General features: G+C 40.6%; 1 protein-coding gene across 4 annotated transcripts in view; it reads right to left on the reverse strand.

Annotated features, from left to right (window-relative positions):
• Positions 1-11,527, reverse strand: part of palld (palladin, cytoskeletal associated protein) — a 41,227-nt gene extending 29,700 nt beyond the window's left edge. For 2 of the 4 annotated variants that reach the window (XM_063466018.1, XM_065469692.1), the window contains exons 1-8: positions 11,487-11,527; positions 9,738-9,801; positions 8,966-9,083; positions 8,824-8,886; positions 5,390-5,531; positions 5,241-5,264; positions 4,433-4,552; positions 2,058-2,529 (exon numbers count right to left, since the gene is read on the reverse strand). In XM_063466018.1, the coding sequence (XP_063322088.1) occupies positions 2,058-2,529; positions 4,433-4,552; positions 5,241-5,264; positions 5,390-5,531; positions 8,824-8,886; positions 8,966-9,083; positions 9,738-9,745 (947 nt within the window). In that variant the 5' untranslated portion in view covers positions 9,746-9,801; positions 11,487-11,527. The remainder of the gene's footprint in view (positions 1-2,057; positions 2,530-4,432; positions 4,553-5,240; positions 5,265-5,389; positions 5,532-8,823; positions 8,887-8,965; positions 9,084-9,737; positions 9,802-11,486) is intronic. The other 2 variants (XM_063466017.1, XM_063466016.1) reach the window with 2 other exon arrangements.
• Between the last annotated feature and the right edge of the window lie 2,805 nt (positions 11,528-14,332).

Here is a 14,332-nt window from a genome sequence, read left to right on the forward strand (position 1 = left end):
CAGATCGTATAACCCTTAGTGGGATGGTCTGTGAGGCTTCCATCAAAGGGTTGTAAGGCCCTTTAGCCTTTTGCAATTCAGTGGTAATATTTTGCTGATTGTTCGTGACTTCTGCTTTTTCTTTGTTGATAATAAATGGTAAAGTTTTTTGAAACTACTCAACTCGTTTTGGTTATATTGGATGTCTTTCTGTAGGGTTGTAACATAATTTCGTGGCTTTTCTGGGACTGACTGACTTGCTGATGTGAAGTTTTAATGAGTTTGATTTGTTGTGTGTCAGCTATCGCTTTGTCTCTTTCATAGTTAAATTAACAAGGTCTACAGAACATGTGGCACAGCTCTACAGCATCGTCCTCATAGTCATATTTACCTGTAATTTTCTGCCTCCTCCACTATACTCTCAGCTCTGGAAGCACAGAATTAACAAGTCATAACATTTACATGAACACCAGATAGGAGCAGGTATCAAATCCAGCACACATGCAGTGAAACTGGACAGTGCAATGCAGGAATCAAGCTTTACTGCACTGTAATCAAACTGTAGACCACATGCAGACAGACATAAGCCACATCAATGCCACACTTAACCATCTGCTGTGGTTTTCATATACCAAATGAACTGTTTTATTTATATTTATATATATTTGTTTGTTGCAAATCACCTTGTGGCTAACAGTTGGCATATAGTGGACATCCAGTCCGAGACCCACCTATGTATTTACCGAACTGCATATGTATGTCAGCCAGTGGTTTTCATTGGTAGTATCTTCAATGTCTCATCTCAAAATTGAGAACTGCTTTTGGCCGTTTATCTTACAAGAGGCTGAATTTCATTCACATCTGTTGGTGTTGTTCACCACATTTCCCCTTAACTTTTACCAGAACTAAAAAGATGAAATATTGAAGGTCAAATAAAACTAAAGAACATTGTGAGGGCACTTTTCGATAAAACCAAAGTTCTGGCTGTACAGCATCTATCCATTTTTTTTTTAAATTTTTTTTACATATACTATTTCACTTTGTTATTTGTTATGTCATGTGTACAGCACTTTGTTTTCAGCTGAGAGTTGTTTTGAAAGTGCTATATAAATAAATTGCTTGCTTGGTGTAGTACCTTCCTTGACAACCACACATAATTTCAATTAAACCTTTCAGTTTTAAAGTGCCAGTACATGATAATTCAAGGATCATTTAGGTCATTAACTGGATTTCACTAGTGTCTTTCTGAAATTTGGAACCAATTCAATGCATCTGCAGGCTAGCCGGGGTGATCCAGGGCAGAAGGATCACTATGGTGATATAGGAAACCTGGTGGATTACCAGTATATGTTTCATTCAGCCTTTAAGAATCATCGGTGTCTGTGTGAAGTCTAATTAAAGTCCAATATTTGTTAAGTTCAGTGGACCAAACTGCCATCTTTAAAATAATTTCATTAGGATAACTCTAATGTGAATATGAAACAATACCAGTGCGGCACCCTGGAAGCATGAAGGGAGTGCTAACAACAGCTTCCCTGCTTTTAGGACAAAGGTGGAGTTTTGTTACATGTCCAAAAAAGAAATGCATCTGATAGGTGGGTAAAACCCATGCACAAAAGGCTTGTTAACTGCAGACAAAACACGGGACTTTTGAAAATAAAGCCATACCCTGTCCAGCCCTTATCTAATAACCATGACATCCTACCTGATCCCTACAGAGCTGTCAGAAAGGTGCTCAGGAAAAAACACTATACTCTGTCCTGGGCTGGGCGTGCAGTGCGAGGTCAGACAGAAACAATAAGAGCCATCCAGCAAATGCCACTCTGATCTGTTTACAGGCACAGACAGACAGCAGCTCCCAGACTCACCCTGGCACACACGATGCCACACTGACACCGACATAAAGGCAGAGGAATGCTTTTGTTCTGAAAGGGCCCGGGAGTCCCCCTTTAACCCTCCTGACAAAACCGAGACTCAACACTATCATTCCCACCACACCTCAGACGATCATCCAAGTCTGTCTCCCTCCCTAGCATACACCGTAGGCACAAACACATGTGGACAGGACCGATACTTACAGCTTTGGTTTAGGTTTGGTAGGCAGCGGAGGCCCGTCTTTCCCAGGGGATGGAGACAGCTTGCTTGGTGCTGGGGATGAATCTGGTATCACAGGGGCTGGACTTTGAACTGGCATAGAGATATCTGTTGTGGGATCAGACTGTGGCAGAGGTGGGGGTGGGGGCGGTAGTGTGGTCTCTTTAGGAAGGCTTGGAGGTGATGGTGGATGCAGGGTTTGGCCATTTTGCACAGATTCTTTCCCTTTGTCCTCCATCTCTGAGCTCATCTGTACTGGAGGCATAGCTGACACACTGGGCCAGATCTCCAGCTCCTTGATCTGGAGAGTCTCAGCGCTGGGCTGAGGCAGCGTCTTGGGTGGCAGCTCCAGGAGGCTGATCTCGGTGGGTGGGGGAGGAGGAGGAGGGAAGGCTGCTGCATCCTCAAACCCTGAGCTATCACCAGACATGCCATTACTGGATGAGTCCTCAGCTGCTGAGGAAAACAAGAAGAAGGTGGATTTTTTTAAACTTTAATGTTTAGTTTTTCTTCTAGCCACCACAGACCTTATAAAGATCACACACACACACATACACTGCATCACTGCATATCTGATCTGAAGCAGCAGCTGGGTCCAGTCAGTTCAGTCTGATGCAATTCCTGTTTATTCAGCCTTTGCTTTAAACTGTGCGGTGAGTCCTGTTCTGTACATACACAGTTCTGTCTGTGAGCATGCACACAGAAATATTTGTGTCCTGCTCCACTCACAAATTTCACCTTTCCCTCACATGCGACATAACAACAATACACACAAAAGAAGACAGTGATCTTCTAAAGACCTACCATGGCAGCTTTTATTAATTAATGTAAACTGCAAGACCTCAGGGGAACTACTGGACTATCAGTGCTAGTGCAAAGAGCCAGAACTGACTCCTTTGCCAGATTTCCTCTGTTTTGGAAAACTTCATCTTTATTTAATTTTATCTTTTGAAAAACAAGGATATTGGCTTAACTGTTTAAAGCCTATTAACCCTCTGAGGTCTAACTCATCAAGGTATTGAAATATTTTATTTTTACTGTTCTCCAAAGAACAATTAAAAACAGGATAGGGTTAAGGTCATCTAGGTATGATTCAGACCTCACAGTGTTAAAGCCCAATAAGGAGAATATAGGTCATCACCAGTGGATTTCTCAGAAATCAACCATGATTAAGATGCTTGCCAACAAGTTCTGTTACTAAAGCCTAAATACAAAGTCTGGCAGCACGACGGCACCCAGAACCTGAAACTAGAATCATTGAACGCAAACAAGTTAGAGCCCAAAAAGTCTAGCCTTCAAAATTGCCAGGACACATGTAGGAAATTAGTTATTAACTCTGACATTCCTCCAAATTTGGGGGATTTTCATGTGACTTCAACAATAGATAATACTGAAACCACAACTTAAGACAAGGATGTCAAACTGTCTTTAGTTTATGAGCCACATACTCCCCAATTTAATTCCAAATGGGCTGGATCAGTAAAACCAGTGAATTACAACATTTTTAAATCAATTTTTTCTTTCTTTCTGTGTAGAGAAACTTGAGTAAATTCTGAAAACATTAACAATCAGTGAAGCATCCGTTTACGAAACAGATGAGATGTCTTAAGAAAAATAAGTGCATTTTCAACTGTAAGTTTCAGTTTTTCCACTTTCAGTCATTCTACTGTCATCGCAAAGAAACGCTATTGTTGTGAATAAAAGAAATGCATCTGCATCTACTTGGCTTAACCACCCTACTTCTGTGGTATGGCGGGTGATCAGTAATGGCTTAGTTACAAACAGAGCCGTAAAAGTGACAATGATTCAGACCTTTGGCTCGAACAAAATGAAGAGTTCTGAAAACCAGTCTCATGATATCATCCATTCCAACATCTTGCAACACAAAGCTTCCTGCAGATACAGTAGAAAAATCCAAACTGATTCAGTTCTACAATAATTTTGCACAATGCAAGGTTGCGCAGTGGGCCAGATGTAGATCGTTGGATAGGCGGGTTCTTGCTGAGTATGTATGTTGTATGTTGTGACAGCTTTTTGCTTAACCCATATGTTTTGGAGATGGGGAACACAGTAGTCTTTTGAATTTTCCCCCTGGTCATCGAACATACTGGGATGGGTTTGGCACCTTATGGTTTATATTGCATAACCAGTTACTGAACCTGAAAAATATAAGTCCGGTAAGCAACCAAGCCAGAGATAAAATGGTCTAGTTTTTAATGTAGCTGGTTATTGAGTCTTTGACTTTGTGTGGGGAATGTGGGGAATTAATATGTGACTCCAGCATCTCAAGGCACTTCTATCTTTGCCTCATTGGCTTGTTAATATGCTGATAATGTTGTTCAATCTGTTTCAGACACACCTGGGGTAACGGTGAGTTGGGCTGTGCTGCTGACAGAGCCATAAAGATTGGAGGCAGTGCAGCAGAACAGACCTCCGTCCTCTGGAAAGGCCTCGGCAATAACGAGGGTGCAGATCTCCTCTAAAAAAAAACAAATAAACCACACCTCTTAAAAAAGTACATTTTTGATGATTAAGAGAGTTGAAGCTGAGAGACAGAATAAACACAGCCGTGAGACACTGAGACTTGACTTGTTGTGACTTGATTTGTTTGTGATGAGCAGAGTGACACGTTGACACTTGATTTGTTTGTAATGAAACATAATAGAGATATCACATGAATATGGGGATGAATTACATACACAGAAGTATGATGATTGACATGTCACGTAGACTGATGAATCACGCACGGAGAGCAGGGAGAAGATGAATAAGCACAGACGTAACTATTAATGAAGAACAGCCAGACACGAGTGCAGATGTTCAGGGATGTCTGAGTGATTCAAAGCCAGAAAGACGCACCTGAAATGACCCGAGTCACACAGGTGGAAAATATCTGACATAAATTAGTGTGTGTCATTGTTTATGTGTTGGAGTTAGCAGACGATGGGGCTTCAGGGACTCCCTGTGACTGCAGCAGATGCAATAATGATTGTTGTGTCAGATTTATTGACTTGTGATCTTCTGTAGTTATGACCTAGGCTGCAGTTCAGCTTGAGTCTCCAGCCAAAGTTTATAATCCATTGCTAAATTTAACCACTGACTGTGGCTGGGAACATGAAAGCAGAGTAATTGATAGAGTAGTTCTTGGAGGAACTGAGGTGACATACCTGGCTCAGCTGCAGATCGAGGCTCTAATTTACAGCAAATAACAGACAGAGAGGAAGAGAACAAAGACATTTTGATTATTAATGGATGTGAAATCAGATGCTAAAATATAAAAATGGCTTAGCTACAACAGTTTGCTCAATTGTCTCACTTTTCTGGAGAATACGAAAATCAGGAGAGTCTTGGATCTCGTTTCCCTGGCGGTACCATCGGACCTGCAGAGGAGGACTTCCACGAACCCTGCACTCCAGAACCACTACCTGGCCCTCAGATGCCTGGGCATCCTGCAGGAGCTGCACACAGGAAGGAATGATAAGCCAAAACATAATGAAAAAATAAGAGAGAGAGATCATGAGAAAAAGGAGCGAGTAATAGGTGACAAGTACAAAAGAAGGAGAAAGATGGCATGGCAGTAGCTTATATGCAAACAGCAAAGTGGATGAACTTAAGGAGCTACAAGGCTATCAAAAAAAATTAAAGCTTATTTTCACAGGACTTCCACTTTAGCAAACCAGGAGTCCCCTTTAATTGGCTCCATCTGGTCCCTTCGTTTTGTGCCTCAGGCAATCAGATAATGTACCTTAATCTGACTCTTTACTCCATATATTTCATCTTTAGTCTAAAATGAGCATCTGTTTTCTTCCAAATAGCTGTCAACAAGTGCCGATACTTAAAACGAGCTTAGATCACTTTGTCAAAATTGATGAAATGATTTCTTAAATATTTGGACACTGACAAACCGAATGTCCTTAAACAAAAGTCATTGTTTCCAACATCTGTTAATCATCATTGATATGGATGCGCCCTGGAAGTTTTTGACACAGGATTTTTATCACATCACCCAACAATTACGTGATGGTTTTTGCTTCATAAATAATCTCAGTTCAAAATAATCCAAATTCATTTTATACTGGCCTTGGTGCAGCCACTTATTCTATCCGCTGCCTGTTACAACTTGTTTTAGCTCCTTTCACCCTCACTTTAAGCCAACTCGTCTCTGATTGGCTGCTCCTAATAGACATAAAGTTTGAACAGTGGGTGGGCGGGGCTTCAGGGCAGCCAGAGTCCATGACGATATCTGCTCTCACTGATCATACAGAACAAAGAGGAGTAGGAAAAAAACATCCTGCTGTCTCACAGGGATTACTTGTGCAAACTCTGACCTCAATACTTGGAATTTTGGCCATTATAACACTCCTCATTTATAGAAAAGAAAGGCCTAACAGGTCCCTTTTAAGTTGGCTACCATAAGCTAGTACTTTATTAGTATAGCTTTTCCTATAACAGAATAAATTACACTCTTTGTTTGTTAATTATTAACCCTTCTAATATTTTCAGTTGTTTTAAGTTTGGTTTAAATTGGGGATTTCAAGCTCATTTTAGTTCCTGGGTCACAGCCCATTAACTCAAGTGACCCTAACCAGTAAAAACATTGCAATAAAATAGCTTTATTTTAGTGTGAGTAAGAAGAAAAAAACAGTGCCTGTTAATGAACCATCCATTCACGATAAGTAATTTTAATATCAACAGTACGTCAGGTTAGGTGTGCACTGCAGTTCACAGTGAATCTACAAAATAGTTTTTTCAAACTAAAAAAAATTAAATAATTTGACAAGATCCAGAAAATATTTTAACTTCTTAGGCATTAAGTGCATATGCACATGTATGTGTGTTTTAAGGGAGATAAACCCCCCACATGGGTGCTCTTTATTTCCCAGTTGGAGGCCCTCCACTTTACAAATGACCTCCTCTGTCTAATTAATCACACCACAGCTTATCATGTTGCAGAAGTTAAGAAAAAACGCATCCTTATGAGAGCTGAGGTAAAATCCACGGTGACATGGACTGCTACATCCCTCAACAGGAGGCACTCAGTGTCAGTGTGGATAAATGTGCCTCTCACTCTGTGTTTCTGGGCATACTTTGAGAAGAGCATGGGTTGAATGTACATCATGGGTGTGTGGGTGTATGGGTGTGCTGTAAGGGTGACATCACAGTGCTGACTTCACTACAGGCAAACATCCTCTCATTGAGATGATTAAAGCTTGCTATAGTTTTTAAAGGAGGCTGGGTGTGGGGGTGAAGAAAAACAAGTGACTTTTTGTAATGAAGTGCAAAATGATTTAGAGACTGACTGGCTCAATGAGAGTGAAAGAGACCTGACCCTTGTGGGTTTGGCGGGCATGTTTGAAGCCTCAACTCGTCTCATTCCTGCCGTCACATGACCCACAGCCTGAGGGAAAGAGGGAGATGAGGGCTGTTGGAGGAGTGCTGAAGAGTCTGAGTTGGAAAAGGACGTCCTGGAGCTTGAGGAGGAGGAGTTCCCATCAAAGTCTATGTTTTATCTGACCCCCACTGCTGAAAGCCACAGCACTGCATGCTGTTATTATGGGAAGACAAAGAGTCTGAGGACAATGTTTAACAGGTTCTATGTTTGTATGTGTGCATGCATTGCATGCATGATGAATTGCATGTAAGTATGTATCCTTTTTATGGTTTGGGTAACAATCCCCTTGTTCTTTTTAAAGGAAATCTTCATGGTATAGCATTCAAATATGTCAGACAATGGCAGGCTTCTAATTTTGCCACAGCAGCAATGAGTTAAAAAACGGTGCTTCATGTATAGACTGTACATAAAAGATAGACATAGAAACCATGATGTCACCCATTGTTTTGTAAAGTAAAGTTCTGGGGCCTCAACTTTAGCCTTGTGGTTGTCGCCTTGATGTTTTTTTGGAGTCAGACATGACGTATATGGACGAGATTTCATAGTTATTAGCTAAACTTGGAATGCTTTATTAGTGAGCTGCATCCCCAAACAATACAGGTACACCTGCAAATTAATGATGAATATCATATAAATAAAATAATTTACTCACCAAAACCTGAGCACAGACTTCTTGGATGTGCTGTTAGTATAATTAACCACACACGAAGCCACAATGGTTGTCAGATAATTGTATTAAAAGTGCTTCAGGGTAACCAACACCACAAATGTTACCTAAACTTCCAGTTCAGTGACTCACATCAGTAACTAGCAACAGTAACAGCAACAAAAAACTCCCAAGCCTTTAGTAATGGTTAACTTTAAGCCTTGAAGCAATTCAAAGGGTAAGTAAGGGTGATAAAAAAAAAAGAAGCTACTTTTGGCTGGTTCCTTGCCTCAAGAGTTCACCACAGTGGGTACCTCTACATATTTAATTTTGACTTTATTTAATTTTACATCAGATGCCCTTCCTGTTTAAACTCCAAAAGAAATTTGTGTTTCAGTCTAGCATTGAACAAGCAACCTTTCACTTGTCAACCAAATATGTGTGTATTACACTGAAAAAAAAAACCCTAAAAAAAAATCATAACCTGTTGGGAGAAATTAGCTATAGCTCGCTAAACTGCCTCAAGTGGCCATTCAAAACATTGCAGTTTTTAGCACTTCTATCCTGGCTTCATTTTTCAGTCCCAGAGGTTATTGGTGATTGTTGTGGTTGATTATTGATGTTTTTTAACAGTCACACATTTTCATGATGTTTTCCATGTCTACTTACGTTTTGTGTAAAGTATGTTACACAAAAGTGTATGCACACTTACCTTGGTGAACAGAGGAGGGCCTGAGACTTCACCAGCATAGAGTGATGAAACTGGGCTCTGCATCTAGAAGTCAACACACACTTACTTTCCCAAACAGATGAAGTTATTTAAAGAAAGAGAAAGAGAAAGAAAGATGTTTTACCCGCTGTGGGGGCTGAGACAAGGACTGCACCAGGGTGGTGCGATGAGGTAGCACCTCGGTGGTTTTGGGTGAAGATGAGCGTATTGTTAGGGACATCGAAGTAGTCTTCTTCTGGACTCTAAAACAAGAAAAAAACAACAACAAAAACTTATTTCTGAGAAAAAATAGACCAGTTTCAAAACTCTGTACGCTTTAATTTAAAATATAATGCTTGAAGGAAAATTGCCTCCACAGCAATTAAGATGATATCAGTGATCTTGGCTTCAGTGGGTAAACACAAATGGAAACAGAAACGAATATCAGGAAACAGTCCAGATGCAGGGAGATTTATACATAAGATAATGATGAAAAACATTTAGAAAAAGTGAAAGGACTCAGGGACTGCAAAAAATGCTCTATTGTAATAATGGAATTGGAATTTCATGCACAAAATGTCATTAAATTAATACATATTTTTCAGGATTGGAGAGGAAATTGAATAAAACTAAAAGTTAAAGTCTCATGAATTAAAAAGTTTAACATTTGGAAATAAGTAAGAGACCAAATTTCTCAGGTGATTTTCCTACCATATTAACCCTCTCCAGGTCATTACTGTGATTGCTGACTATGTTCTGGGTCAGGCTGTTGGCTAATAAATAGCCTTTTTAGGACCCAATTAACTAGGAGCAGGTAGCAGACTTGATTAGTCGCTCAAGGGCTCGGTTAGCCTGTTGGATAGTTCAAGGTTCACTGGGTCATAGTGTCAAAGGTAGTTGTGCAGGAATATACATACTGAGGCATGGCTCCTGATCTAGACTTCGATGCACCTTCTCCTTCTGAGTCTGATGACGACGCCCCTGCAGTGGAGCAGAATCAGAAGCTGCTGTGGTTTATGTGCTACCGAACATTATATAGGCCATTTATTTCCAAACAGCTTAACAGATTTACTGTTTTTAAATATGCAACTCTATACAATAAAACATTTATTACATTTATGGTGTTAAGATGAACACTGTCCCAGCCCCAACTGCTTTTTCAGGATTATTCTTTTCAGAAAACATAATTTATCTTCATATAGTTTCTTCATCTCTTCTACCTTCATCTCTCCCTATCCGTAGCATCCTTCTCTGCCACACCAACCCTCTGCATGGCCGCCTTCACTACATCCATAATTCTTCTCTGTGGTCTTCCTCTTTTCCTCCTACTTGGCAGCTCCCTCTTTACCATTCTTTGTCTGCTATATCCACTATCCCTTTTCTGCCCACGTCCAAATGATCTCAACCTTGCCTCAACCTGAGGCATTCCTGTGATATACTCACTTGTGATCCTGTCCATCCTGGTCATGCTCAGTAAAATCTTAGCACCTTCAGGTCTGCCACTTCCAGGTCCACTTTCTGACATTTTGTTAGTGCCACTGTTTTCAAACCATACATCATAGCAGGTCTCATTACCAACTTGTAAAGCATCCCTTTCTCTCATTTTGTTATCCTTATGTCACAAATCACCTCTGACACTAATCTCCACCCACTCCACCCTGCCAGGACTCTCTTTGTGTTGCTTTGAATGGTTGACCCCACGTATTTAAACTCATCTACCTTCACTGTCTTTTTTCCTTGCAGCTTGACTGTTACACCTGTCTCCCTCTCATTCACACACGTGTATTCTGTCTTATTTCTAATGACTGTCATTCCTCTTCTCTGTAGCGTACCATCTGTTAGCCTGTCCATCACCGCTGCAAACAAGCTGCACCTTCCGGCCTTATCTATAAGTCTTCATCAACACTCTCAAAGCAAACATTGAATCTGTAGTGCTCTTTCTTGGCATAGCTTATCAAACCACAGCAATAAAATGAATTAAACAATTGTCTGTATTCTCCTGTAAGACTCAATATCAGTCAATACATTTGCAAAAGCATCTCTGTAGTCTCAACTGGTCAGTTATTTGGTGTGTACTTTCATCTAACCAAATTTTCATTGGTTGGACAATTGCTGTTATTACATCCATAGGGCAAAAAGCGCTATATCAATATCTTCTGTAGCCTCCCATAATTTTCTGCATCAGAAGGAACGGACTACCTGTTAAACACCACCGTGTTTTTCCCACCGTGGACTTCAGAGATAGCTACAAGCTAGATTACAACGCGTCAAAGAATTTGCTAATATGGCTGCATTTGCTTAAAACAGATGATTAAAAAGTCAAGTGTAAGTGCATTTTAGTTATATGACAACACACATACTGTGCAGGCACAACTGCACCAGGCTTGAGCATCTGACCAAAAGAGCAACCCAAACAAAGCTGGATGTCTGTCTCACATAAGTATAAAAGCTCCTCGTTGTCTGTTGTTTTTATTTCAGTTTGAAATAACAAGGTTTACAGTGTTTCAATGTGCTGCATATACTGCCTTTTCATGTGTGTATAATTAATTTAGGCTAGAAAGCATAACAGGCAGAGCGCATGGATACACTTTGTGGAACAAAGGCAACCAAGACTTTGGGTGGTTGACAACAACCCCAAGAAGAAGTAATGAAACGATCTGTCTGACCTTCAATATAAACCTCAGCTGAAGTATTATCTGCTCCGAGACTGTTGGAAGCCACACAGGTGTAACGTCCTGTGTCGTCCTCAAAGGCTTCAGCAATCACCAGTGTGTGCAGGTCACCATCCCTCCAGATTTGGATGTCAGGAGAGTTGTGCAGCTCACGGCCTTCACAGAACCACCTAAAGGTAGAAGTACAAGACAAGTTTGATTACCTCAACATGTTATAGTAATAATTAAAATCATTTTTAAGATCTTGTTTGCCTTTGGGGCAGTCTGTTTAGGGGTCTCCACAGCAGATCATCTGTGTCTAGCTCACCCTTTCTTTAGCATCCTTCTCTGTCTCACCAGCTCTCTACATTCCCTCCTTCACTAAATCTATGAATCTTCTCTCCGGGTTTCCTCTTTTTATTCTGCCTTTTTAAAGGCATTCCTATTCCTATTCTAAAAGGAGGTCCTGCTCAAAACAAATTCACTAATAGTATGCCATTTACTTACACGAACAGGTTCCTTATTAGACTTTGCAACACACAACAGCTCCATATTTTAAATGTTGGACTCTACAAAAGTATGATTGCGTCCATCACAGCTCAAAAAATCCTTATTTATCTTATACTGGAGTTTGGCGCTGCTCCCATCTATAACAAGCCATTTAGGCTCCTTCCCTTCCTATTAGGCTAACTTAGAGCAGTCTGAAGCCAGACTATTTGGTTTACAGGGTTTACTCTTACATAAACTGACCTAATTTTTTTGAGACTTTGGTTATATTTAAAATTATACTTCACCGCTGTAACAGTATATATGACAGAAAATAAAGAAAAGCATAACACAACACCCCCCGCCCTTTATGGAAACTTAAAAAGAAGCCTATATTATAGACTCGTTTGACTCATAACAAAAATTTATGTCTTGTCTATCTGACAAGAAAAAGCCACAACTCATCCTGTCAAATACAAAAACTTAAATACACCTCTTCCAAATATGATGGAAGCCTGCCAAATAAATTAACATTAACATCTACTCATTCACACACACGCACACACATACCAGGAATGTCTAAGTTTCCATATCTGCCAATTGAGGCATGAACAAGACGCCGTGTTACGGGAAGCAGAAACACCCTTTCCCCCTTTCCAATCAGAAGCCTGTGTGTCTGGATGGGCGCCTGGGCTCTGCACCACCTCCTTGGGGTTTTGCTAACACAGACTTTGTTCCCTGATCTGGGACCAAGGAGGGATGAGAGAGTCCACCACACAACCAGCTTCATACGTCTCATCACTCTTCACAGGGTTATGATTAAAGCAGACCCCCCTCTTCTACCAGCCCTATGTTACCACATCAAAAAGAGGATCAAACAGCAGGAATCAAATCAACCATCTCCAACAAAATACACACATACAAGTCCTGGCTTCAAATGCCTCGATTTGTGGGGAGACTGTTACTTTTATCTGCACTTGTATCTCTGGGTGTCTTAGTTTTAAGGTATTTTTAAAAGAGGACATCAGCACGCTTCATCAGCACCATACTAAATGGAAGTTGTGTATCTTCTATTCAGATATTGACCAATGAATTGACAGGGGGAGGGTTGGAATTCCCAAAATGCCAGGAGAACGAACAGCTGTTATGTTCCTCCAGAGCCCAGACCTGAGAACATTCCTACTATCTGGGAGAGCTGCGTAAAAATTCCTGACATCCTGCTGTGTGGCCGTTACATGATTTTATACACCCTGGTGTGTCAGTCAAACATCAGGCCAACTCCTCTTCCAGAAAGCAATCAATCAGCCAAAATATCCAGACAACACTTCATAATCGGGAATTCACACCTGGGAGACTGGGTGTGGATGTGGGAGCCAAGCGGAGAAAGTGTATGAATGGCAAGTACAGGAAGAAAAGGTGAATGAGCATGAGTCAGGTGGGGTCGGATAAGAAAAATTATACGCCCTGTCATGACTGAGACAGATCACACTCAGCGGTTCATCAGGATCAGAGACCGACTGAACACTGCAGAGCTTTGTCAGCCTGTCTCAGCTTTCTCAGCCTTTAACACCAGCCACCTTCATAGATTGATAAAAGGATTTGGGGAATATTTGCCTTATTTTTCCTGTTACAGCTCATTTTAAACATGACCAAAGTTTTAAAAAATTTAGTTTGCATAAGCGCCAAATAATCTGTAAAACCTAAAAGCTCTGGCTATAGACAGTTTTTTCTATCCTTGGCTCTGCATGATGTCAAGAGATGCTGTAGCTGGGGCTGCCTTAAACTTGCATTCTTTCTGATAGTCAGCAGGAGGCGACTCTTCTGGCTGCCAAACAACTTCAGCTGCATTAAGTCTATAGAAAAATGGTCCTAGTCTCCCTTGGTCTGTGACCTCTGTAAACACTTTCCTGATAAGTTTACAGGCTCAGTCACTAGTTTTAGGTAATACTAGTCAAACAGTAAGTTAATATTGTACATTTTGATCTTCATTAGAATCAGAAATAAGGATCATTCAGTGTATGCTCATTGGATGAGAATACTGAGACCTCAATGAACTTGAGGGCTACACCAATGGCGAGTCTATAATAGATAAGGATTGTTTTGAAAATGTGACTCAAAGCTTATCTATAATAAAAACAAGGAGATGGAAATTACACTTATGTGGGGTCTTTCCCCTTTCTGAAACAAAGGAAGCTGGGTAGCCAGACACCAGTGTGTTAAATGATACAAAACAGACAATGTGGAATGACAGTAATGAAGAACTACTCAAGGAAGGACACATTATCCACTGTTGTGTCAACCCTTGAAGCAACAAAGACAAGGAGTCATCTACCACATTTCAGACAACTAAAACCCACACAGAAAAAGGCTGGGAT

The sequence above is a fragment of the Pelmatolapia mariae genome, linkage group LG23, assembly GCF_036321145.2.
Source record: "Pelmatolapia mariae isolate MD_Pm_ZW linkage group LG23, Pm_UMD_F_2, whole genome shotgun sequence".
Classification (NCBI taxonomy): Eukaryota; Metazoa; Chordata; class Actinopteri; order Cichliformes; family Cichlidae; genus Pelmatolapia; species Pelmatolapia mariae.